Source organism: Triticum aestivum, chromosome 7D (genome assembly GCF_018294505.1).
Source record: "Triticum aestivum cultivar Chinese Spring chromosome 7D, IWGSC CS RefSeq v2.1, whole genome shotgun sequence".
In the NCBI taxonomy this organism is placed as follows: domain Eukaryota; kingdom Viridiplantae; phylum Streptophyta; class Magnoliopsida; order Poales; family Poaceae; genus Triticum; species Triticum aestivum.
The window spans coordinates 55,555,391-55,582,667 of record NC_057814.1 but is presented as its reverse complement, the minus strand read 5'-3'; the positions used below and the strand labels follow the sequence as shown (position 1 = coordinate 55,582,667).

Sequence of the window (27,277 nt, the reverse complement as noted above, 5' to 3'; positions counted from 1 at the left end):
TTACATTTATCTAGATATAGATGTATCTAGACAAATTTAAGACAAATAATTTATGATATTGTCTCCTCATCAGATAGAGAATATCTGGGTCGTCAACTCATGTGCATCTAACAATCCTGCATGTGAAATTGGATGGGAGGAGGTCTTTATAAGATTTGTTTCCTCATTTCGACACTTCCGCACTGAATTCAAGCTGCGGCAACAGATAAAGAGGCACCCACATTGACATCCAGCCCTTAGATGGCCCCATAATCAAGAACACCAAATCTGAGTATGAAATGGTGCGACACATGGAGAAACACCACTCTGCCCACAACTACTTGTCGATACACTGACCGTGGAACCTCTCTCACTTTCCACCCGGTGTCTGCTTCCACGCGCATGTATGTTACCGCATCGTACGATTATAGGTGTCGGGTGGAAGCTCTGCCGTTGCGAGCGCCGCGGGCGCTGCAGAGACGTAGCGGAGAACTTCGCACAGTGCGGCGAGGACGTCTTGTTTTACCACCACCACCAGATGCTCCACCCCTTCCTCCTCGACCACCACTGCCAGCATCTTGTCCGCCCGCATCGCCTCCTCCTCCTCCTCCCGATCCGCCTACACCTCCCCATTTTCCCGTCCAACTCACTCCTCCTACAATTACACATCCTCCGGCTCCGCCCGCACCTCCTGCACCGCTCCTACAATCAAACATCCATTGGCCCCACTCATACCTCCTGCTCCTCCTACGATTACACATCCTCCGGCCCCGCCCGCACCTCCTGCACCTCCCCATCCTCCCGCCCCGCCAGCGCCTTCTTCTGCTCCTACAATCAAACATCCTCCGGTTCTGCCCGTACATCCTGCTCCTCCTACAATTACACATCCTCCTGCCCCACCTGCACCCCCAGCACCTCCCCATCCTCCCGCCCCGCCAACGCCTCCCGCTGCTCCTACAATCACACATCCTCCGGCCCTGCCGACACCCCTTGTTCCTCCTACAATTACACATCCCCCGGCCCCGCCCGCACCTCCTGCTCCTCCTACAGCACCCCATCCTCCATCTCCACCAGCACCTCCCGCACCTCCTCCTCCTCCACCACCACCACCACCACCACCTCCTCCTCCTCCTCCTCCTACACCTCCCGCTTCGCCGTGAACTAGCATGTGCGGCAACTGCACGTAGTCATCGTCACTGATCTCCACGACAACCCGCGCCATCAAGGAACTGCAAGAGAGAATGTGGGTGTGTGGTTCGTCAAAGACAACGAACAGCACACTAATAGAGACATGAAAAAAAAACACGACATATCAAATCAACATGCAAGATCGCAAATCGACTGTATGCTACTAGCTAGGTCGTTCTAATCCATACAAGGGCGCAAAAGTACCACAGCTTCAGGTAATATCATACACTCCAAGTAGAAATTAACACGTACGTGATCGATGCCGGCGTCGTCCGCGCGGCGCGGCCGGCTGGGAAGCAGGATCGACAGGGCGGGGAGGGGCTGGCGCCGCTCCCAGAGTTCTGGTCTGGTCTCATCCCGACGGCGAGCGGCGGCGGCAGTCGGCAGACGGCGAGGAGGTTCGTTCGATCGATCGATCTGATCTGATTTGGTCGATTGCAGAGAGGCGATCGAGGAGGGTAGTAGGGGCACAAGGACGGACGCTGTTAATTTTGGGGGCCACACGGACGGGTCCGGGTCCGTTTTCTACCGGGATTCGGAGGGCCAGTGAGATTGGGTTATTAGGTTTTGATCAGCCCGTTGGGCCGTGTTTCGAGTTGGGCCAGACATCCTATCGCTCTATTCCCATCCACGATGATCACAATGGCGTGTCATTCGTGGATCGATCAACCCCTAAAAAGACAAAATCGTGGATCGATCAGAGTTCAACCTCATCTTGTACTCAAAAAATAAATAGAAAACATCCACTAAAAAAAAAGCATCCCGAAATCTCAAAAGTGCACGCGCACTTTTTTGCGAGACCGAGCGGCCCGCTGTGAACTGCACGATTTCAATCACACGCGTTCATCCCCACTTTAGGTGTCATCTGGTCGGGAGCCCACCCACCCGTCATCCCACTCCGGCCAGCCGGCCGAGCCCACCATCCACCCCGTTGTCTCTCGCATCTTCCCAAATTCATCTGGATCCAATCGCCGCCAGCTCCTCCGAGCGCGGCCCTCACCGGATCCACATGACCGAATCCACATCCTGGCCTCCTCCTCTGGCTCGACCCCGAGATCCCCCACCCGGACCCTCCCCGGCGACGATGCGGTCCAGGCCGCCATGGAGCCATGGATCCAGGCCATGGCCCGCCCTGCTCGTCCCTCCATCCCCTCTACAACGGTGCAGACGAGGCCCTAGCACTCGCCTCCCCCACGAGCTCCAGGTATGAGGTCCAAGACCCGCCTCATCTGGATCGGGCCACGGTGTCGCGCCACCACCACGTGAAACCGGCTGCCTCCTCCGCCATTGACGACATCCACACGGACAGCCGTGTTGGAAATATGCCCTAGAGGCAATAATAAAATGGTTATTATTATATTTCTTTGTTCATGATAATTGTCTATTGTTCATGCTATAATTGTATTATCCGGAAATCGTAATACATGTGTGAATACATAGACCACAACATGTCCCTAGTAAGCCTCTAGTTGACTAGCTCGTTGATCAACAGATAGTCATGGTTTCCTGACTATGGACATTGGATGTCATTGATAACGGGATCACATCATTAGGAGAATGATGTGATGGACAAGACCCAATCCTAAGCATAGCACAAGATCGTGTAGTTCGTTTGCTAGAGCTTTTCCAATGTCAAGTATCATTTCCTTAGACCATGAGATCGTGTAACTCCCGGATGCCGTAGGAGTGCCTTGGGTGTACCAAACGTCACAACGTAATTGGGTGACTATAAAGGTACACTACAGGTATCTCTGAAAGTGTCTGTTGGGTTGACACGGATCGAGACTGGGATTTGTCACTCTGTATGACGGAGAGGTATCTCTGGGCCCACTCGGTAATGCATCATCATAATGAGCTCAAAGTGACCAAGTGGTTGGTCACGGGATCATGCATTACGGTACGAGTAAAGTGACTTGCCGGTAACGAGATTGAACGAGGTATTGGGATACCGACGATCGAATCTCGGGCAAGTAACGTACCGATTGACAAAGGGAATTGTATGCGGGATTGATTGAATCCTCGACATCGTGGTTCATCCGATGAGATCATCGTGGAACATGTGGGAGCCAACATGGGTATCCAGATCCCGCTGTTGGTTATTGACCGGAGAGTCGTCTCGGTCATGTCTGCATGTCTCCCGAACCCGTAGGGTCTACACACTTAAGGTTCGGTGACGCTAGGGTTGTAGAGATATTAGTATGCGGAAATCCGAAAGTTGTTCGGAGTCCCGGATGAGATCCCGGACGTCACGAGGAGTTCCGGAATGGTCCGGAGGTGAAGAATTATATATAGGAAGTCCAGTTTCGGCCACCGGAAAAGTTCCGGGGGTCACCGGTATTGTACCGGGACCACCGGAAGGGTCCCGGGGGTCCACCGGGTGGGGCCACCTATCCCGGAGGGCCCCATGGGCTGAAGTGGGAAGGGAACCAGCCCCTAGTGGGCTGGTGCGCCCCCCCTTGGGCCTCCCCTGCGCCTAGGGTTGGAAACCCTAGGGGTGGGGGCGCCCCACTTGGCTTGGGGGGCAAGCCACCCCCCTTGGCCGCCGCCCCCCCTGGAGATTGGATCTCCCAGGGGCCGGCGCCCCCTCCCCCAGGGCCCCTATATATAGTGGAGGGGAGGGAGGGCAGCCGCACCACAGCCCCTGGCGCCTCCCTCTCCCTCCCGTGACACCTCTCCCTCTCGCTGAGCTTGGCGAAGCCCTGCCGAGATCCCCGCTACTTCCACCACCACGTCGTCGTGCTACTGGATCTCCATCAACCTCTCCTTCCCCCTTGCTGGATCAAGAAGGAGGAGACGTCGCTGCTCCGTACGTGTGTTGAACGCGGAGGTGTCGTCCGTTCGGCGCTCGGTCATCGGTGATTTGGATCACGACGAGTACGACTCCATCAACCCCGTTCACTTGAACGCTTCCGCTCGCGATCTACAAGGGTATGTAGATGCACTCCTCTCTCTCGTTGCTAGATGACTCCATAGATTGATCTTGGTGATGCGTAGAAAAATTTAAATTTCTGCTACGATCCCCAACAGTGGCATCATGAGCTAGGTCTATGCGTAGTTTCTATGCACGAGTAGAACACAAACTTGTTGTGGGCGTAGATGTTGTCAATTTTCTTGCCACTACTAGTCTTATCTTGTTTCGGCGGCATCGTGGGATGAAGCGGCCCGGACCGACCTTACACGTACGCTTACGTGAGACAGGTTCCACCGACTGACATGCACTAGTTGCATAAGGTGGCTAGCGGGTGTCTGTCTCTCCCACTTTAGTCGGAACGGATTTGATGAAAAGGGTCCTTATGAAGGGTAAATAGAAATTGGCATATCACGTTGTGGTTTTGGCGTAGGTAAGAAACGTTCTTGCTAAGAAACCTATAGCAGCTACGTAAAAACTTGCAACAACAATTAGAGGACGTCTAACTTGTTTTTGCAGCATATGCCTTGTGATGTGATATGGCCAAAAGGATGTGATGAATGAAATATATGTGATGTATGAGATTGATATGTTCTTGTAATAGGAATCATGACTTGCATGTCGATGAGTATGACAACCGGCAGGAGCCATAGGAGTTGTCTTTATTTTTGTATGACCTGCGTGTCATTGAATAACGCCATGTAAATTACTTTACTTTATTGCTAAACACGTTAGCCATAGAAGTAGAAGTAATCGTTGGCGTGACAACTTCATGAAGACACGATGATGGAGATCATGATGATGGAGATCATGGTGTCATGCCGGTGACGAAGATGATCATGGCGCCCCGAAGATGGAGATCAAAGGAGCAAAATGATATTGGCCATATCATGTCACTTTTTGATTGCATGTGATGTTTATCATGTTTTACATCTTATTTGCTTAGAACGACGGTAGCTTAAATAAGATGATCCCTCGCAATAATTTCAAGAAAGTGTTCCCCCTAACTGTGCACCGTTGCGAAGGTTCGTTGTTTCGAAGCACCACGTGATGATCGGGTGTGATAGATTCTAACGTTCGAATACAACGGGTGTAAGCCAGATTTACACACGCAATACACTTAGGTTGACTTGACGAGCCTAGCATGTACAGACATGGCCTCGGAACACGGAAGACCGAAAGGTCGAGCATGAGTCGTATAGAAGATACGATCAACATGAAGATGTTCACCGATGTTGACTAGTCCGTCTCACGTGATGATCGGACACGGCCTAATTGACTCGGATCATGTTTCACTTAGATGACTAGAGGGATGTCTATCTGAGTGGGAGTTCATTGAATAATTTGATTAGATGAACTTAATTATCATGAACTTAGTCTAAAATCTTTACAATATGTCTTGTAGATCAAATGGCCCACGTTGCCCTCAACTTCAACGCGTTCCTAGAGAAAACCAAGCTGAAAGATGATGGCAACAACTATACGGAGTGGGTCCGGAACCTGAGGATCATCCTCATAGCTGCCAAGAAAGATTATGTCCTAGAAGCACCGCTAGGTGACGCACCCATCCCAGAGAACCAAGACGTTATGAACGCTTGGCAGTCACGTGCTGATGATTACTCCCTTGTTCAGTGCGGCATGCTTTACAGCTTAGAACTGGGGCTCCAAAAGCGTTTTGAGCAACACGGAGCATATGAGATGTTCGAAGAGCTGAAAATGGTTTTCCAAGCTCATGCCCGGGTCGAGAGATATGAAGTCTCCGACAAGTTCTTCAGTTGTAAGATGGAGGAAAACAGTTCTGTCAGTGAGCACATACTCAAAATGTCTGGGTTGCACAACCACTTGACTCAGCTGGGAGTTAATCTCCTAGATGACGCGGTCATTGACAGAATCCTTCAGTCGCTTCCACCGAGCTACAAGAGCTTTGTGATGAACTTCAATATGCAGGGGATGGAAAAGACCATTCCTGAGGTATATTCAATGCTGAAATCAGCGGAGGTGGAGATCAAAAAGGAACATCAAGTGTTGATGGTGAATAAAACCACTAAGTTCAAGAAAGGCAAGGGTAAGAAGAACTTCAAGAAGGACGGCAAGGGAGTTGCCGCACCCGGTAAGCCAGTTGCCGGGAAGAAGCCAAAGAATGGACCCAAGTCTGAGACGGAGTGCTTTTATTGCAAGGGAAGTGGTCACTGGAAGCGGAACTGCCCCAAGTACTTAGCGGACAAGAAGGCCGGCAACACCAAAGGTATATGTGATATACATGTTATTGATGTGTACCTTACCAGCACTCGTAGTAGCTCCTGGGTATTTGATACCGGTGCGGTTGCTCATATTTGTAACTCAAAGCAGGAGCTGCGGAATAAACGGAGACTAGCAAAGGACGAGGTGACGATGCGCGTCGGGAACGGTTCCAAGGTCGATGTGATCGCCGTCGGCACGCTACCTCTACATTTACCTACGGGATTAGTTTTAAACCTCAATAATTGTTATTTAGTGCCAGCTTTGAGCATGAACATTGTATCTGGATCTCGTTTAATGCGAGATGGCTACTCATTTAAATCCGAGAATAATGGTTGTTCTATTTATATGAGAGATATGTTTTATGGTCATGCCGCGCTGGTCAATGGTTTATTCTTAATGAATCTCGAACGTAGTGTTACACATATTCATAGTGTGAATACCAAAAGATGTAAGGTTGATAATGATAGTCCCACATACTTGTGGCACTGCCGTCTTGGTCACATTGGTGTCAAACGCATGAAGAAGCTCCATGCAGATGGACTTTTGGAGTCTCTTGATTACGAATCATTTGACACGTGCGAACCATGCCTCATGGATAAGATGACCAAGACTCTGTTCTCCAGAACAATGGAGCGAGCAACCAACTTATTGGAAATCATACATACTGATGTGTGCGGTCCAATGAGTGTTGAGGCTCGCGGTGGCTATCGTTATGTTCTCACTCTCACTGATGATTTGAGTAGATATGGGTATGTCTACCTAATGAAACACAAGTCTGAGACCTTTGAAAAGTTCAAGGAATTTCAGGGTGAGGTTGAGAATCAACATGACAGAAAAATAAAGTTCTTACGATCAGATCGTGGAGGGGAATATTTGAGTCACGAATTTGGCACACACTTAAGGAATGTGGAATAGTTTCACAACTCACACCGCCTGGAACACCTCAGCGAAATGGTGTGTCCGAACATCGTAATCGCACTCTATTGGATATGGTGCGATCTATGATGTCTCTTACCGATCTACCGCTCTCATTTTGGGGCTATGCTTTAGAGACTGCCGCATTCACTTTAAATAGGGCTCCGTCGAAATCCTTTGAGACGACACCGTATGAATTATGGTTTGGGAAGAAACCTAAGCTGTCGTTTCTAAAAGTTTGGGGATGCGATGCTTATGTCAAGAAACTTCAACCTGAAAAGCTCGAACCCAAGTCGGAAAAATGACTCTTCATAGGATACCCTAAGGAAACCATTGGGTATACCTTCTACCTCAGATCCGAAGGAAAAATCTTTGTTGCCAAGAACGGGTCCTTTCTGGAGAAAGAGTTTCTCTCGAAAGAAGTGAGTGGGAGGAAAGTGGAACTTGATGAGGTGATAGTCACCCCTTCCGAACCGGAAAGTAGCGCAGCGCGGGAAGATGTTCCTGTGGTGCCTGCACCGACTGGGGAGGAAGTTAATGATGATGATCATGAAGCTTTAGATCAAGTTACTGCTGAACTTCGTAGGTCCACAAGGACACGTTCCGCACCAGAGTGGTACATCAACCCTGTCATGGAAATCATGTTGTTAGACAACGGTGAACCTTCGAAGTATGAAGAAGCGATGGCGGGCCCGGATTCCAACAAATGGCTTGAAGCCATGCAATCCGAGATAGGATCCATGTATGAAAACGAAGTATGGACTTTGACTGACTTGCCCGATGATCGGCGAGCCATAGAAAATAAATGGATCTTTAAGAAGAAGACAGATGCGGATGGTAATGTGACCATCTATAAGGCTCGACTTGTCGCTAAGGGTTATCGACAAGTTCAAGGGGTTGACTACGATGAGACTTTCTCACCCGCAGCGAAGCTGAAGTCCGTCCGAATCATGTTAGCAATTGCCGCATTCTATGATTATGAGATATGGCAAATGGACGTCAAAACGGCATTCCTTAACGGCTTTCTGAAGGAAGAATTGTATATGATGCAGCCGAAAGGTTTTGTCGATCCTAAGAATGCTAACAAGGTATGCAAGCTCCAGCGCTCCATCTATGGGCTGGTGCAAGCATCTCGGAGTTGGAACATTCGATTTGATGAGATGATCAAAGCGTTTGGGTTTACACAGACTTATGGAGAAGCCTGTGTTTACAAGAAAGTGAGTGGGAGCTCTGTAGCATTTCTCATATTATATGTGGATGACATTATTGATGGGAAATGATATAGAATTCTTGGAAAGTATAAAGGCCTATTTGAATAAGTGTTTTTCAATGAAGGACCTTGGAGAAGCTGCTTATATATTAGGCATCAAGATCTATAGAGATAGATCAAGACGCCTCATTGGTCTTTCACAGAGTACGTACCTTGACAAGATATTGAAGAAGTTCAATATGGATCAGTCCAAGAAGGGGTTCTTGCCTGTATTGCAAGGTGTGCAATTGAGCACGGCTCAATGCCCGACCACGGCAGAAGATAGAGAAAAGATGAGTGTCATCCCCTATGCCTCGGCCATAGGGTCTATTATGTATGCCATGCTGTGTACCAGACCTGATGTAAACCTTTCCGTAAGTTTGGTAGGAAGGTACCAAAGTAATCCCGGCATGGAACACTGGACAGCGGTCAAAAACATCCTGAAGTACCTGAAAAGGACTAAGGATATGTTTCTCGTTTATGGAGGTGACGAAGAGCTCGTCGTAAAGGGTTACGTCGATGCTAGCTTCGACACAGATCTGGATGACTCTAAGTCACAAACCGGATACGTGTATATTTTGAATGGAGGGGCAGTAAGCTGGTGCAGTTGCAAGCAAAGCGTCGTGGCGGGATCTACATGTGAAGCGGAGTACATGGCAGCCTCAGAGGCAGCACAGGAAGCAGTCTGGATAAAGGAGTTCATCACCGACCTAGGGGTGATTCCCAATGCGTCGGGCCCGATGACTCTCTTCTGTGACAACACTGGAGCTATTGCCCTTGCCAAGGAGCCCAGGTTTCACAGGAAGACCAGGCATATCAAGCGTCGCTTCAACTCCATTCGTGAAAGTGTTCAGAATGGAGACATAGATATTTGTAAAGTACATACGGACCTGAATGTAGCAGATCCGTTGACTAAACCTCTCCCTAGAGCAAAACATGATCAACACCAGAACTCTATGGGTGTTCGATTCATCACAATGTAACTAGATTATTGACTCTAGTGCAAGTGGGAGACTGTTGGAGCCCTAGAGGCAATAATAAATGGTTATTATTATATTTCTTTGTTCATGATAATTGTCTATTGTTCATGCTATAATTGTATTATCCGGAAATCGTAATACATGTGTGAATACATAGACCATAACGTGTCCCTAGTAAGCCTCTAGTTGACTAGCTTGTTGATCAACAGATAGTCATGGTTTCCCGACTATGGACATTCGATGTCATTGATAACGGGATCACATCATTAGGAGAATGATGTGATGGACAAGACCCAATCCTAAGCATAGCACAAAAGATCGTGTAGTTCGTTTGCTAGAGCTTTTCCAATGTCAAGTATCATTTCCTTAGACCATGAGATCGTGCAACTCCCGGATGCTGTAGGAGTGCTTTGGGTGTGCCAAACGTCACAACATAACTGGGTGACTATAAAGGTGCACTACGGGTATCTCCGAAAGTGTCTGTTGGGTTGGCACGGATCGAGACTGGGATTTGTCACTCCGTATGACGAAGAGGTATCTCTGGGCCCACTCGGTAATGCATCATCATAATGAGCTCAATGTGACTAAGGAGTTAGCCGCGGGATCATGCATTACGGTACGAGTAAAGTGACTTGCCGGTAACGAGATTGAACAAGGTATTGGGATACCGACGATCGAATCTCAGGCAAGTAACGTACCGACTGACAAAGGGAATTGTATACGGGATTGATTGAATCCTCGACATCGTGGTTCATCCGATGAGATCATCGTGGAACATGTGGGAGCCAACATGGGTATCCAGATTCCGCTGTTGGTTATTGACCGGAGAGGCGTCTCGGTCATGTCTGCATGTCTCCCGAACCCGTAGGGTCTACACACTTAAGGTTTGGTGACGCTAGGGTTGTAGAGATATTAGTATGCGGAAACCCGAAAGTTGTTCGGAGTCCCGGATGAGATCCCGGACATCACGAGGAGTTCCGGAATGGTCCGGAGGTGAAGAATTATATATAGGAAGTCCAGTTTCGGCCACCGGGAAAGTTTCGAGGGTTATCGGTATTGTACCGGGACCACCGGAAGGGTCCCAGGGGTCCACCGGGTGGGGCCACCTATCCCGGAGTGCCCCATGGGCTGAAGTGGGAGGGGAACCAGCCCCTAGTGGGCTGGTGCGCCCCCCATGGGCCTACCCCTGCGCCTAGGGTTGGAAACCCTGGGGGTGGGGGGCGCCCCACCTGACTTGGGGGGAAGTTCCCCCCCCCCCGGGCCCCTATATATAGTGGAGGGGAGGGAGGGCAGCCGCACCACAGCCCCTGGCGCCTCCCTCTCCCTCCCGTGACACCTCTCCCTCTCACTGAGCTTGGCGAAGCCCTGCCGAAATCCCCGCTACTTCCACCACCATGCCGTCGTGCTGCTGGATCTCCATCAACCTCTCCTTCCCCCTTGCTGGATCAAGAAGGAGGAGACGTCGCTGCTCCGTACGTGTGTTGAACGCGGAGGTGCCGTCCGTTCGGCGCTCGGTCATCGGTGATTTGGATCACGACGAGTACGACTCCATCAACCCCGTTCACTTGAACGCTTCCGCTCGCGATCTACAAGGGTATGTAGATGCACTCCTCTCTCTCGTTGCTAGATGACTCCATAGATTGATCTTGGTGATGCGTAGAAAATTTTAAATTTCTGCTACGATCCCCAGCAGGCCGTGCATCACCAACACCACCACCTCTCCCCCCGACACTCGGCTACATGGAGGTCGTGTGGGTGCTCCCTGCGGCCTCTCCTCTCTCTCTCCATAGTTGCAATGGATGCCTGCAAAAGAATTAAGAACAAGTACGAGCAAGCTAAGCGATCAACAGAATCCTGATGCAGTACTGACCAATCCTTACTGTGTATCTCAATTCAGAAACATCATTTGCTTTTTTGTTTCTGGTATTTGATCTGATGCATTTATACCTGACATGGGAATAGTCTGCATTTCGTACATCAATTTCTATTTTAAGTTGCTATGCTCGAACGTCCAACTGAGTAATTTGATTGTCGTATTCTTGCTTGGTAGGTTATCTCATTCCTGAGGGGAACATCGTTTGAGCGGCCGCTGCCGGATTTGGTATCGTTCCTTTACAAGAACAGGATCATGTACCTGGCCGTCACTAGGCTCCTCATTGGAGCGATCAATTTTGCGCCTGGATCTAATCCTCTCTCACCTTTATTTCTCTGATCTACGATCTTACATGTTGTAGTGCCTTTTTTTTTGAGTAAACTGTCAAATACTACTAGTCTAGTTGCACTATAGTAGTCTCGGTTGAATATAATTATCGGGAAGTTGCAGAATACGGTGATATTAAATTGGCTAGATGATGTTTTCGCTTAAGTTAATTTATTTTTGCTAGTCACATTTTTGGTTGGCATCCACAATAGTTGTAGCTACACACATGATATCTCACGCTTGTATTACTTAAGTATAGTTAGACACGCGACCAACTACTACTGTAAACTGGAAGAATGTTACACACGCACGACCATGAAGTTGCTCACTCTCGTTGGTATAGTCGCACACGTGCGACCGCTTGAAATAAGTGTTTTCTTTAGTCAGCTAACACTATAACGCTTGTATGTTCTGTAAATTATCAATCTTGAATTTTCTGAAGAGCATAGAAAGAGTTGCACAACCATATTTTTAGAGTTGCACATTGACTACCATGCAGTTGGTCAGGGCTGTTGTCAAAGTTGCACATCCTACTGGTAGGGATTTGCTTAAGTCGATCTATTTTTGCTAGTCACATTTTTTTTTGGCATCTGCAGTATTGTAGTTGCGCATATAGTAGTTCTCGGTTGGATATGACTATGAAAACTTGTACAACACTACTATAAACTGGAAGCATGTCGTCCTACAAGTAGGCCTCATCGCCCACCTTTTTTGCAACTAGGCAGGTCCCCTTATCCAAGTTGTTTTGAATGGTTGGTGAAGGAGAGGTGCACAATACCATCCAACTAGTTGACATCCTCAGTCTTTTTGTAGCTACGTTGACACCCTCAACATTTTCTTCTAGAAGCCTGAAACCTGAATGTGCAATGTTTTGATTGTCATGCAAGTGTTGAATATTTCTTTTACCAAGACTATCTAATTAATTGGCATCCTTAAGATTTATAGTTGCACAAGAGTATGCAATTAGTTGGCATCCACAACATTTCTACTTGCACAAACATTATCCAACTAATTGACATCTTCAGCCTTTCTAGTTACACAGGAATAACTATTTTTTAGTCCCATCTTCAAATTTTTGAGGGTTGCCCAAGAGTATCTAATGACTTGGCACCCTCAGCCTTACTAGTTTCACATGAGTATTTAATTAGTTGGCATCCTGAGCATTTTCTAGTTACACAATAGCATCTAACTAGTTGACATCCTCAACCTTTCTAGTTGCACAAGAGTAACTATTTCAGTTGGCATCCACATTTTGTAGTTGCAGAACTAACATAATATCGAGTTGGCATCGTCAACCTTTTTTATCCGGTTTTTCTGAAGAAGAACAAATATTTTGTGTGTAGTGTTAACTAATCACCTTTGATCCCTTTTGTTTTGCAAAACCGCGGGTTATCACGTCGGAATGTGATCACCTTTGGCACCTTTTTCTGATGACAAGAAAAAGAATTTCGTCTTCTTTTCTGTTTCACTTTTAGTAACATCCTATAGAACATATTCCCCCTATTGCAATTTGTGTGAGACAAGCCTATTTTTACGCTCGTTTTTAATACTGTTCTTGTGCGTTTTCTAGTCTGGTTTCTTTGCTGCACACATTTACAGTAAAAGTTGGGCTTTGGATACAAGTTTAGTTGCACAGTTATATGTTTATATTTGCAGACAGCAAACCCAGTCTTTTTTAGTTTCATCTAGTCTGTGTGTTGGTTGTACACATTTTTTGCAGGAAAAGATGGACTGAATGTAGTGTCTGTGCAAATAGAAGCCCATATTTGTGCCAACTAAACATGAATCCAAAACCATCTTTTCCTTCAATGTGTGCAACCAACAACCAAAAGATTAGAACAGATGGTCTCCAGTCTGGGCTATTTTGTTGCACATTTACATAAAAAGGTTGGCTTGGACCCATGCTTAGTTGCACAAATATGTTTAGAAACAGTACAACCAGTCCATCTTTCTAGTTTGGGATGTTTTTTTTGCACACATGTTGCAGGAAAGTTGGTTATGGACCAATGGCTTAGTTGCACAAATATGTGCTTCTTTTTGCACAAACAGTACACCCAGTCCATCTTTCTAGTCTGGGATGTTTGTTGCATATATTTTACAGGAAAGTTGTCCTTGAATTAATGCTTAGTGTGCACATATATTTACTCCTTTATAGTTTTGGTTGTTGGTTGCACACATTGCAGGAAAAGTTGGCTAGGATACATGATTTAGTTGCACAAATATGGGCTTCTATTTGCACAGACACTACATCCACTTCATATTTCTAGTCTGGGGCTGTTTGTTGCACATTTTTTTTGCAAAACTACTCCCTTGTGTCTATTTGCACACATCCAGGCAGAAGTTGGTTTTGCTACTGGGTCTACTTGCACAGAGTGGTGTTTAATTACACAGACATCGGATTACTGTTGCTACTCCCTCCAATTATGGAGAAGATCGGTGGTAGATCCAGAGGCAAAGGGGAAGGGAAAGTGAAAAAGGGAGGATCTGGAGCCAGAAGGGAACTTACCTTGATTGATGATGCCTGGTACGCCTCTCTCCTCCCTCTTGTTACCACTTCAGTTCTTGCCAAAAAAATCACCTTGTTTGGTTTGCCGTAGCGGCTCTGTAGGTTTTTGGATCCAGGATGGGATCCCCTTTTTTATGGAGAAGAAGGAGACGCCGTGGAGGAGGAAGTGTGGGCGAGGGAGATGTAGGAAGCTTCTGGAGGGTAGTGGGGTCACTCGATAGCGACCGGGCATGTTGTTTCTGTTTCGTGGTTTTCGCGTGTCGGAAGGACGCTTTCCTTTTTGGAAACTGGGGGATGAAGTTTTCCTTATCTGGCCGGCCGCTTGCGAGCGCAAGCGAGCCAACGGCCACCAGCCAGACGCGGGAGGTGAAAAATGCACATCCACGAGGTAGGGGGGGATGCACATCAACTATTAGCAGTTGGCCGAGCGGCACATGGAGTTGCACATCGTCTACTAGGCAGGTGGACGAGACAACAGATGAAGTTGCTCATTACGTGAAGTTGGTTCATGTAGGACTAAAATTGCACCACACAGTATTATAGTTGATTGCGGTAGCACAAACGTTGGTTTAAAAAATAGTTGCATCTCATAGTATAAAAGTTGCACCATCTAGTACAACCAGTTGGCAATGAAAAAAGTTCATCGAAACATATATAAATGGGGTCTAGTTTTAAAGATCTCGTCGCGAGGGTTTCAACGGTGAAAACGAATTTTAATTTTGACATGTAATTCAAAAGTTATAGCTTTTTGAATTTTCTCAAATGCAATTAATTGTCTTTTTTACTTTATTACTGGCATGGCAGAGCACATGAAAAAGAATTTGGGCCAACATAAAGGAAGTGCGTTGGGAGATGTTTTTCGATTTTGGTCTCCCAGAAATCAAGCGGACTTTCCTAACTAGGAGATGGGACATAAATTTTCCTAATACAGCCGGCTGCCAGGAGCGCACGGCTGCTCGCTAGACGCGTCCAAAAAGCATAGCTACTTCATCTAGTATAGTTCTCAAGGAAAAAAAACATAGCAACTTCATCTTCAGTTTGTACATGTATCAATGCAAGTACATCCGTGCAAGTTCTTATACATCATACACTCTGAAATCAAATCACCAGCAGCCGTCAATATATCCACGACGCCGATCTTGCAAATCCTCCCCGTCCTCTTCTGCCCTTCTGTTACAACCACCAGCAATGAGTAACCACATATCTACTGTAGCTATCGACACCGTAAGAAATACATGGCGTGCGCCTACAATGTTTCAGTGTGCTATACAAACATCCCCTGCCATAAATCCGAAGATGAAGTGGTATGGTCCTGGCTCATCATAGGTTGGAGAAGGAGCTGGGCACCTTTGGCGCCCCTTCGAAGGCCCACGACGATATGAGGTGGTGAGCGATGGCGTACGGCCCGGGGACGAACATCGGAGCGGGTTCCTCGCTCTCCACGCTGAGGCCGGAGGAGGCGCTCTGCCCTCTCTCGGCGCCCTTGCATATCTGGTTGACCTTGAGCGCGCTTGATCTCTGGGCTTTCTCGTACTCGGCAAACGTTAGCGCTTTCTTGACGTCTTCACAGCTGTGCCACTGGGCATCTGCGTGTACGACAAAAGTAGAAAAGGGTGAGCACCAATCTGGCACTTGAGATGAGAGCTACGCGCCCAGGAGTGTCATGCAGTTGATTTCTAAAACACTTCTCCTGAAACTGAAATATAAGTTTGGTTTTGCAGCATTGATCTATAATAGAAATTTTATCTATATATATTCTTGTATGATATATTATGCAAGAGGAAAATAACGGAAGATAAACTGTAACATGGGAAATGATGAGATAAATAAGTTGCGGCAGGAAAGGCTAATAGAATCAGCATGTTATTCATGTTAAAAATTACCTTCAAGCTCTTTTTTATCAACATGTATGTCCAATGATTTTGCATAAGCAAAGAAACCCACCATCAGCTGGCACGGCATGGTATTTGGCCCAACTGAAAAAAACATATGCAACATGAGAACTGTCAGACTTGGCACATGAAAACATTGCGTCAAAACATACTAGTTTCAACTGATGACTTAAAATAATTCTTCAAATATACAAGCACTTATGTAAGTTTTGACACGGCAACTACACGTCTACACACGTGAAAACACACCTGAAATATCCCAGTATTAATGTATTGTCACAGGTTTCCATTGGAAAATAAACAGGCAATGAGAAGACTAGCTTACCAGGCCATGGTTGAGAACTGTGGTAAATGACTTGCCCAACTTCAATCCCAGTTTCTTCCCATGTTTCCCTTCTCACCGCCTCTTCCAAGCTTTCCCCTGGCTACAAACAGAATAGCTGCAGTGAGCATAAGCTTCTTCCAATGTATGGCAACAGGACGGTGAACTTGTTATCTAACCCTACACACTGCAAATTACACTGCGCTTAATAACCTTAGGACAAAATAAACCAAGAACAAGAATTTCTTTCAAACTTTCCCAATTTATTCATTCAGCCATTCTACTTATGAAAGCTACACCGAACTTTAGTGGTTACAGGCTTAAAACAATGAGGCTATTACAACCTTACTGAATTCAAAGATAGCTTATGTAGCCCATGTTCAGATGATCAACTGAAAGCATTACTGTGTATTAAAAGAAACTGGATCTCTTAAAGTTCTTCATTGTCTACTAATAACGACTACTGGATGTCAAACAGGCCGGAGCAAAATTTTCAAAATAATCATGCTTGGCACAATACCGAGTGTCAATTTCCAAGTCACAAAGTCAGAATATAGTGTGTTGATGGGGTATTACTCTTATCCCTGTAACTGAGATTTACATCGGGTATTTTAAATCAAATTCAAGTTCTTCTGCTTAGTAAGTGCTTCAATTAACCCCTCTGTAAGCATGACTAACGTGAGAATGCTAACTTTTTACAACATCTAAGCAGGATACGGAACATGGTGTATAAGAAAGCTATTAGTTCACTGAACTTCTTATGTACTCCTATTAGTACAAACAGGGGGTGACAGGCTGACAGCAACTTTTAGTACACAACAAGATATTCTTAGCCTGCCCCTCCCCATTCAACCCAAAAGCAGCTCATGAAAATTTAAGAGAACAAAGGATGCAGGTGCAACTGAGCACATAACCATATGCATAAGAGAAGAAGTAACTCGCACCTCTATAAAACCAGCAAGACAACTCCACATCCGGGGCACAAATCTTGACTGCCGGCTTAAGAGAGCGCGGTCATTTTCTTTATCAATGACCAACATAATCACAACCTGCAATCCACCAAAAAGGGCTTAAGCAAACAGTGAACGCAAATCAGCACAAGCCACAGGCAGCTGCAAACACTAATAGAGGCAAGTCAGTAACAGAGCACAGATCATACGGGGTCAACTCGAGGGTATATCCTCTTCTTGCAGGACTCGTTGCTGCACTGCTTCCGCGTCCCAGCTTCGGTAGGAACTGCCTTTGCCCCGCATGCCCCGCAGAATTTCGCCGTGTTGTGCCATTCCAGCAGCGCTCGAGCCTGCCCGCGTCAGGAATCAAATCAAGCAAATCATTTGGCATTCCCGAATCACAGAAATGTTTCAGTGTCAGTGGGGGATTTACTTGAGAAAATGCTACTAGTTGGGAATAACCAAAAGTGGAAAATGGCACGCACGTGGCCGGCGATGGCGAGCTCCCCCATGGCGTCCTTGTCCCTCCAGTCGGCGGCCACCATGAGCGTCCTCAAGTCGACGAACGCCGACCCCTCCCCAGCGCCGCCGAACCTGGCGCCCTCCACCTCGCTGACGTCGACGGCCCAGTAGGCGGCCGCCTCCTCGCCGCCCCCCTCGCCGCCGTGGGAGCCCAGGAACACGAAGACGTCCGAGGGGACGCCGGGGACGCGCGAGGGCGGGAGCCACGCGAGGCGCCAGGCCGGCGGCGGCGCGGGGGAGGGGGGCGAGGATGACGACGAAGGAGCGGGAGGGTCCGGGGAGCGCGCGAGGGGGCGGCCGCGTCGGAACGGGAGGACCCTGGACAGGTGGCTGTGGGCGGCGGCGTCGGCGCCGTCGAGGAGGGCGCGGAGGGCCTCGGCGGCCGCGGAGGGGGAGACGGCGGCGGAGGAGCGCGTGCCGGCGAGGCCGCGCAGCGGGTTGGCCGCGAAGGCGTGGGCGCGGAGGTGGATGGACATGGCGAGGGGGGCACGGTGGGCCGGCGGCAGCCCGGGTTGGTTGGTGGCGCTCTGCCTCGCCGGCGGAGGTTGTTGGGTTGGATTGGAGGTAGCTGGGAAGGAGGCAATACATGTGTCCATGCCATGTGGGGCCACCTACCGCACACATACCTCCACCCAAAAGCATTTTCACACCTACACGTGCCCCTGCACTTCAAATCTTTGTTCCATGTACTCTCTTCTCCGGACAAGTATTTCACGGAGGAAATAGTCATGAATAAAAACCTAATTTTAAAATAGTGGTTTCTTAGTCAAAGACATGATCGACCGACCGATGTTTTATGAGGAAGAGAAATGGCGAGACAGTGGAAAAGAAGAGGGTAGCCGACCAATCAGCAGAACAACGACGACAGCAAGGCGACAATGACGAATCGCGGAAGAAAAGGTGTGTGAAAGAGCCGCGGGAATTAGGAGGAGGGACAATAGGATTATAGGAGGGTAGAGCGGATACTCCCTGGGGCTAACTCATCATGTTAGTCCTACGAGCAAGTATAATGGTGGGTCATAAGACTACTTACATGTCATTTTTGTCTATGTTAAAAAGATAGACAACCAAAATGAAAGGGAGTACCCTCTGATGCAAGAGCCGGCTTCTACACGTCCTCCTAAGTAAGATAAGTAAATGAGAAAGAGAGAAAGTGAAACAAAAAAACTAACCTAAGAGCCAACCTTATAGTCAACCCTATTGTATGAGTGCATCTCTCGTTGATCCCCTAAATCCTGTTAGAGGAGTAAAAATCCCGGTTTATTCCTCTAAAACATACAGTGGAGTATAAATTTTACTCCGAGCGGCGGTCGAAGAGTAAAAATACTCGCCCGCTCGATCGAGCAGTAAAAATCTTCCCCTTTCTTCCCCTCCCACACGCTGCTCAAATCTCCTTCGCCGCCGCCCAATGCACGCCACTGCCACACCGCGCAGTCCTCGCAAGCGACATGGCCAGATCGAAGGCCGCCGTCGATTCACAGCGCGTGGCCGGTGGATCGACGCCGCGGTTCCACCTCCTCCTCCCACTCCTCGTCCTCCTGTGCCGCCGGCGCCTCCTCCTCCCACGGTACCACCCGTGCCGAGGTACCGCGGCTTGCGGCAGCGCCAATGGGGGACATGGGCCGCGGAAATCTATGACCACGACATCGGGAAGACCCACTGGCTGGTCTCCCTCCACTCGGCGCCGCGTGCATATGGAATCAAGTCGGTCCACGACTCTACGGCGCCGCCGGCCGCCGCAATTTCCCCGATGGATATCTATCGCCTGCGCACGAATGGACAATCTGGTAAGCCGCCGGCGAGGCATACATGACTGAGCTCCGCATGCGCTTCCCGAAGCGCGTAGAGGCTGAACGACGGCTCTACACGCAGTACGTGACAGGGAGGACCAAAGTCATCGACCTATGCAGCAATGAAGACGACGAAGGCGAAGGCGACGACAACGACCATGACGACGACGGCTCCAACGACGGGCCGGACCCAATGATCGGCGACATGTCTAGAAGGGAATGGAAGTAGCTCGAGAAAGAATCTAATGAATTGGATTAGGTTAAATTTATATCTAATGTGTCGAATCTAGTTGAAGTTATATGTAATATATTAAATCTGCACCGAATTTAAGTTTATGTAGCCGGATTTGCATTGATTTTGTGTTACTCCACTAAATTTGGGAGTTCGGCTAGAAACAACTTTTCTTTAGAGAAGTAAATATACTCCGGTAAGGTTTACTCGTTGGTTTACTCCTCTATTATTTAGGGCATCGGCTAGAGGTGCCCTGAGTGAATGATATTGTTAGTTTTTAATGACATGGCAGTTTTATATAGCCAGCTATATTGTTAACCTTGCTCTAAGCTTCATGTATAAAAACAGAAGATATTAATGTACCTAGACGAACTTGCAAATCTTGGACAAAGCACCTAGACCACTGGCTTTTGATGGAAGGATTCGGATAGTCATTAGTGTTACACAGGATGAAATGAGTTCTAATCTCGAAGTAGATTGAGGAACAAAGAATTGAAAAAAAAAAGATGTTCCTCTTGAGTTCTAGAAAACATGAGGCTTAGAGGAAAGGAAACTTAGTATGCAAATTTGCATGTCAATCCTGAGAATTCAACTAGAATCATGGATGAAACAGGCGTTTTAACAAGCCTGGTCACACCCATATAAATGATCATACATAGAAGTTTTCACGTCCAGGTTTCAAACTCTAAACCCATATGATGTTGCTTTCAAACTCTAGCAAGCTAGACAATATGTGAATTTTGCGCCAGTTGCCAATATTTACAATGGTCAAGTCCATTCTCTGCATGCATGGATTATTTTTCACAAGTTTCCCGAAACATAAAAGATGTGATTTAGCTAAATTTTCGAGAAGGGATCATCCATGCCCGGCTTCGGAATTTTCTCTCTACGTCTAGGTTTCAGAAACAACATGATGTCATCGAAAAATCCAGGCAAGTAACAGAGAGGAAAGGAAACAGAAACACAAGCGTATCAACCGTTACACAATACATATAAGGATGGTTAAGAATATTTATTCAAGTAATCCAAACCGTACAATATGAGCGATGCCTCGACCAACGTAAACGAGGCGCGGCGATACCATGCACGCGTTACATTCGGGAAGGTAAGGGAACTTCTCCTGCCCTCGCAACCATGCAACGGTTGTAGTAGTATAACAGGTGGCAATACATCAGCATATATACTACTGTGTAGTTTTATTCTTCCTGGATCGGAGCTTGCGAGTGTGACAATGGTTGCTCTCGTCCTAAGCCATCTTGTCACGCCTCTGGATCTCGGCCGGCATGGTTGCTCCTCACTTCCCGGTGCCTGTTTATTTTGGTACAACAGAACCATTCCATTTTAGGGCACAGAGAATAGATCTTGGACGCACATTTGCAAATTGCAGTGCAAACAAATGATTTCGGGGTTGCTTGATGAGACACCTACAAGTAATTTTTACTACAATTAACTGTTGTCAAACAGTTTTTTAGCTCTTCTTCACAGGGCGTTGGATGCAGATTTGAATCAAACATGCATGTATTTGACCAAAGAGTAGTTGTACATTAAGGCACCAAAATAACATAGGTTGCAAATTGAAGAAGACAATATACCTGCTTCCCTAGGTGCATTGCAATGATAGCACTCAATTCTACTTGCAAAGTTGTGCACATTACAGCCAGGCCTGGAAAAAATAGACAGACCCAAATAGTTTTGTGTCAAAACATGATTCAAACTATTCTACAAGAGTATGTTCTACAAGTTTTGTTGTTTAGTTAACTGTCATTCCAAAATATGTATGCCTGCAAGTTACTGTTTCTTGCCATGCATAAGTTATCAGGATAAAGGATGCATATAGGTTATAAGGCTGGCATCTATGTTTGAAGTAAAGCTATAGCTCACCTTGCGCATATCCAATCACCTGCTTTCCACCCAGCACGAACTCCACCGCTCTCAGCAGCGCCAGTGCCACCCTGGCCTGCTGGGAAGTCCCTCACGATGGTGCCACACTTGAGGCAGCTGGAGCGGCTGGCGAAGTTGTGGTAGCCGCAATTGCAGTACCAGTCACCTGGGCGAACGTCCAGGGAGGTCAGCACACCACCTATACAGCGGCCGTCTCCGAGCTGCAGATCCGAGCGCGTGGCACGGCAGCGCTGACAGAAGTCACGGCGGCTGAAGTTGAGGTGCTGGCACGAGTTGCAGTTCCAGTCTCCAGGCTTCCTCTGGGTGTTCATTCGCAGTAAGCCCTGTATACATGCATGCATGGATGTGTCAAGAAGTTAGTGACATAAAGGGAACAAAAGAACTAGACATAAGTTATACCTGAAGTACTACTAATTATTAGCTCATTGCTCCATATATGTTTAGTATGAGCATAGAGATATTACAGAACCATAGTACTGTGGTAATTGTATGTATGGGAATATGTCCTGGGCCAATGTGAGCCCATGTAAACACAAACTAAAAGGAGGAATATTGTACAGGCTAGACAAGGCAGCAGAGAAACAAAATCAAGGTCGCCTTAACTAAATTAGGCTAAGTCGGTGCTCCATCTCTATCATTTGCACATGTAGATACATAAGATAATATTTTTAGATGGTGCCCCAAAAAGGTGGAAAATACAAGGCAAGCAAAACGCTATGCAAAGAGAGAACATGCTAATTAGCCAATAAAAATAACGAAAACAAAACTAGTCAGTTTAATCTATGAAAGAACGATTGAATCTGTTTAGCTAGGATTTAAAATCTTATGCACATCACATGCATCACACTTACGCTTGCACAAATACTTTTTGAGCAACTATTAGTAGATTAAGAACAAGAATAAGAGTATATGGCCTTTTTCAAGAAGATTACTAGGCAAATGGTCCCAGTCTGACAGATGAGCCAGAAGAACAATCAAGGAACTTGGTCTTAAACAAATCGTCCAAAAGAACAGGAGAAAAACGGGAAGGGTCACATACCCTGTGAAGGCTTTTGGTTCAGTACTAGGGTTCTCAGCTGCTGTCTTGTCCTTGTTGTGTGCTTTGCTTGCTTGCTCGCTGTGTTCTTACTTCTTGTGGATGGTTGCCTTTTTATAGTGGAGGCGCCTCAATAATTGCGAATCCAGGGCGACTTTGGAGGCACAGAGATGCTCTGACCTAGCCTTTCTAACTGAGCTATCCAGATTGAAGGGTGAATGGAGAAAAAAGGACGGGGAGAACCAAGAAAGACCACAATGCAACAGAAAAGTGGTGCCAAAGATAGGAGAATTTTAGTGTTACATCCTGAGTCTACACCGCGGTATATTACTTCTGAATGTGTCTAACTGATTCTTCCAACCATAAATGTAATTGCGCTATAATTAACTACTCCAAAAATCAAATAGTTGTCTCAGTAACATAATTTGACTAAGGTAATTCAGGCAAATATTTTGTGTATATACGCGCAAATCAACTTTTCATTGGCATGGATACCTCATTGGTTTTATAATTATGATCTAAATTTCAAGCTAGGGCTACAGCAGTTCAGTTGTAAATGTGCAGGCAGGCAAATGTCAAGTAAGAATGGTGTCTACCGGGCATGCAAGTATAAACCAGTCTTTCATGCATGTTGCTTAAAGAGTTACTTAAATACTACAAACACAGTTGATTAGTTGGACCATAAAAATAGCTCGAGACTGAATCGACACCATGAATATTACAAGATTCAAGAGCAACAAATTCAGCACAATAAGATAGCCTGATCAGTAACTTGTTTTCTGCTATATATTACTGGCCACCTTTTCTCTCTTTTTTCAGAGAAATTGTTAGTTTAAGGTCCTTTAATTTATCCATGGACAATGGTGTGAGGAATTAGGATCAAAGGATATATTCTTTAGATTTTGATTCTTCCACAATATGTACCTGGGGAGGTGCAGATCTAGCAGTTATGCACACTTCGTGTGGCTAATAGAAATCCTAGTGCCCCCACCTTAGACCAAAATGCCACATTACTTCAGTAACTGTAAGAACGAAAAAGAAAGGCAGATAAAAAAAACGAGGCCAGCTATTACAATTAAAGTGAGGAAAATAAAAGTTCATAAACAAATTTGAATAAATTCAACTGTACAGAAAATGTAAATATAGTTCTGTAGTAAAAATGCTGGCTAAAATTTCAGCTTAAATGAATTGTTTAAACTAGCCTTTCTCATATGTATTCCCCTTATTATACATACAGGCTCAATGCAAATCTTGTAAGTGTTGTATCCATGGAATCATACTGTTACATATGTGTAAATCCATTACAGAGTAAATGTGCTCTAGATCAATTACAGAGTAAATGTGCTTCTAGCTTCGTTACCGGCTTCCTGTATGGGCATCCCTGATTAAGCATGCAGCTGTGTATAATAATATATTTGCCTGCGAGAAAAGTACAATATGCTGGATATTTGTCATCCTCTGTTCTGCAGTGCACAATGGTAGGCAGAAAAATAACTGGAAAGGCCAAAATAGATGCATGTAACTTTTAAGAAAAATGGTCTACAAGATTCATGGTGACAAAATTAACAGTTCAATGAAGATACTAGTAGCTCAGGACTTAGTAGGCTTATTATTTCAAGCGAAAACAGTGAACAAGAAAAGGAAAAAGTTTCTTGGCTCCATGGAGCCGTAACTCAAAACTCAATAACCCTTGGATGCTTCATCAGGGTTTGTATCACTGTCCATTACAAAATTGCTTGGTGAAGATGGAGTATCATAACACTCTTCCTACAAACTCCCTCTAATATTTCTCTACAGCATCAACACACAAAAATATTGTTGGAAAGGCACAATAAACAAGGCAGAGCATGATTGAAAACCTTATCACACAACTAAAAATTAAGAAAGTAGCAGACATTCCTATCTGGACCTATCTGCATCAAACAGCGCTAGAGGGTGGAGCCATGGCTGCATGGAGCTGAAACTCCAGACTGGAAAAGAAAATAGGTAAAGCTAATTCTCTTCAGTTAACATTTTACCTTTTACTAATTTAATTTAATAAAGAGTTTGCATGTCTTGTCCATTCTAGATGTTGTGCAACCTCCTAAAGATAGTACTAAAGTTGGAAGTGGCATTATATGCCAGGGGCAGATTGTATTATTGGGGTTAAATATATATAACCACTTCAGAATCGATTCTCTGCATACGTGCATGACCTACAGACGTTCACAAAACCTATTCTGATCAACATATATTCTCCCAAATCACACCTTTACGCAATAATTCAAGAGGTTCCATGTTCACTTCTAGTCAGCTGTCCGTACTGTTTTATTTGCATGAAAAGGATCTGTCGGGACTACCCTAAGTATGTCTGTTCCTTTCCCTCTGTTGTCATCAGGAACTCAAACGTGAGTAGAAGAAACATGAATAACCCTGTTTCTCAGAGACCAAGTAAGACCTGCAGCGTAATATATGAATATAAATGATAGAAGTTTGGTGATAAGGATTTCCGTATCTAAAAAAGAAGTATGTTTTTCACCAAGGCACACTGTATTTACAGATTTTGCAACAACTGGGCAGCTCTACTACTAACTTACAAGTTCATTTGGTTTTTTCACAATCTAATCTAGAATAAACATACTTTCATGCAATTTAACATATTTATTTATGCGGCAATTGCTCCTCTGTGTGGCATATTGTGGAAACCGATCTGTTGCAGATCATTGGAACAAGCATTCACACTAGCCAGATTGACCACCATCAAAAAATATCAAAACATTAATCAAGTGTAGACACATCAGCAAGGTGTTCCCTTTTCAACCAAGAGAATGGTCAGTTACCATCTACCATACAGCTTTGGTTTTCTGACCCGGATGCTTTAGTGTCTATAAACGGCAGGGCAAGAGCAAGGTTGAGTCGATGCTTCTCCCGCTGCTGGTTTGCAGAGGAATCAATTCCACACTGAAGTGCAAAGGTAAAGACGTTACCGGTTGCAAATACTGTTTGCACTAAACCATGTTCGTTGTCGATTCAACCATGGGATGTCGACGGGCAAAGCAAATCAAAGACCAACTGGTGAAAATCTAATCTAATAAATCTTTCCTGTGAATGGGTACTGATCTGGTGAAGGTGAAGTTCAGTCCATACTGCAACTAAACGGTACTCTGCTTTCTCAAAAAGGCAAAGGATTCTAAGCTTACAATTCCAATTCAATTATGATTTGAAAAGATTGTTCCCCGTGTCCCCAAAGAATACTATTCCTCCCTTTGTTCCCTCAGAGGAAGCTCATGTGCAAAGCACGCGCTACGGCATATACAGATTTTCACCCCATGCAGCGGAAACTCCGCGTAGCAAGCAGTGCTTTGACAGCTACGGATACTATCCGGTGATAAAAGAAAAATCCGGTGCTGCACGAGACAATATACCTGGGACTATTGGGGGTTTGCTTAGGAAAAAATGGTTTTATTTGAGATGACAACGACGTATTATCAAACTCCAGGTTCTAGACATGCAGAGCACTATTGGTGCCACTTTATTCCCTTTTCTCAATCTGAATTCGTCGATTTATTCCCCCAAAAATATTCCATCGCCCCTTATCACTTGCTCTAAAAAAAATTTATTTATTCACCTTTGATCCCCATCTTGATCTTCCCGTTGAAGTCTAAAAAGGATAACGGCATCTCACATTTTTACACTGACGATGGCTGCGGTAAAAAGAGGCTTTGGTTGGGCGGGCGGTACCTAGAGCAGATCTGCCTGAAGCTTTTCTCTTTTGGCGCCAGAGTAGACACGAGGGAGGCTTGGGCTCAGGGAGGCTCGGCTCCTCGCTTCGACTTCTTGTTCCCCCTCGGCGGCGTGCGGGCGCCGCTTAGATCCGGTCGCCGTCGATTGGGCCGACGGAGCCGGCATCCGAGCGGCTCCAGCGCCGACCCCGCCCGCGCGCTCCGTCGCGACCGCATCGACGCTGCTTCTCCTCGATCCTCCTCGGCGCCTCCGCACACCGCAGCCGACGGCCGGAGCCACCGCGCCACTGAGCTGCCGTCGCCGCCACGCGTCGTTGTCGTACAAGATGGCTTAGGTTTTTCTTTTTTTTGAGAGAGAACTGAGACAGCTTTGTTGGGCTGGACAGTACAGTACAGTAGCACTCTTTTGGTCCTGTTTTAAACATCGGAGTCAATCTATTAGGGCCAAGCCCAATATACTTTGGGCCAGAACTCTCCGTACCTCGTCTAAGAAACAAAAATTAGCTCTCTCAAAAGAAAAAACCAAGCACATACCTATTTTTTATTTTAGCTGAAAAAACCTGTTTTTTATTTCCCTAATAAAAATATATATTTTTTATTTTATTGAGCTGTGGAAAAAACTTCATACCTAGCCCTTCCTGGATACTACTCCCTCCATCTTGTTTATAACGCTTACTCTCACAATTAATTAGATCAATAATATTTTATTTGCTAGAAAACTTTTGATCTATTCATCTCCAGTC

At 46.1% G+C, this 27,277-nt stretch overlaps 2 protein-coding genes across 10 annotated transcripts; both read right to left on the bottom strand.

The window, feature by feature from the left end:
• Positions 1-15,174: 15,174 nt before the first annotated feature.
• LOC123168292 (nudix hydrolase 19, chloroplastic) lies at positions 15,175-18,473 on the bottom strand. The gene is made up of 6 exons (XM_044586162.1): positions 17,816-18,473; positions 17,540-17,680; positions 17,325-17,429; positions 16,384-16,483; positions 16,050-16,142; positions 15,175-15,752 (listed from the first exon to the last, which is right to left on the bottom strand). The coding sequence occupies exons 1-6, from the start codon at positions 18,446-18,448 to the stop codon at positions 15,487-15,489; spliced, it is 1,338 nt and encodes a 445-aa protein (XP_044442097.1). The 5' UTR covers positions 18,449-18,473; the 3' UTR covers positions 15,175-15,486.
• Positions 18,474-20,867: 2,394 nt separating this feature from the next.
• On the bottom strand, positions 20,868-26,927 carry LOC123164270 (zinc finger Ran-binding domain-containing protein 2). 9 transcript variants are annotated; one of them, XM_044581686.1, is made up of 6 exons: positions 26,533-26,927; positions 24,145-24,231; positions 22,816-23,834; positions 21,756-22,099; positions 21,467-21,537; positions 20,868-21,182 (listed from the first exon to the last, which is right to left on the bottom strand). In XM_044581686.1, the coding sequence occupies exons 4-6, from the start codon at positions 22,085-22,087 to the stop codon at positions 21,169-21,171; spliced, it is 417 nt and encodes a 138-aa protein (XP_044437621.1). In that variant the 5' UTR covers positions 22,088-22,099; positions 22,816-23,834; positions 24,145-24,231; positions 26,533-26,927; the 3' UTR covers positions 20,868-21,168. The 9 variants fall into 9 exon arrangements, with proteins under 9 accessions (XP_044437621.1, XP_044437620.1, XP_044437623.1 ...); XM_044581685.1 differs by having other exon boundaries at positions 24,173-24,231; XM_044581688.1 differs by lacking the exon at positions 24,145-24,231 and having other exon boundaries at positions 22,816-23,005; positions 23,737-23,834.
• Positions 26,928-27,277: the final 350 nt, after the last annotated feature.

Bases quoted from the DNA above. Each gene is read 5' to 3' on its own strand.
- LOC123164270 (XM_044581682.1), bottom strand. From the start codon at position 22,087: ATGAACACCCAGAGGAAGCCTGGAGACTGGAACTGCAACTCGTGCCAG. The intron at 21,538-21,755 runs GTGAGCTATAGC...TATTTTTTCCAG, and splicing joins GGTGATTGGATATGCGCAAG to GCCTGGCTGTAATGTGCACA.
- LOC123168292 (XM_044586162.1), bottom strand. From the start codon at position 18,448: ATGGACACATGTATTGCCTCCTTCCCAGCTACCTCCAATCCAACCCAA. The intron at 16,484-17,324 runs GTGCGAGTTACT...TTCTGTTTGTAG, and splicing joins GTCTTGCTGGTTTTATAGAG to CCAGGGGAAAGCTTGGAAGA. The intron at 15,753-16,049 runs GTAATTTTTAAC...TCGTACACGCAG, and splicing joins TGATAAAAAAGAGCTTGAAG to ATGCCCAGTGGCACAGCTGT.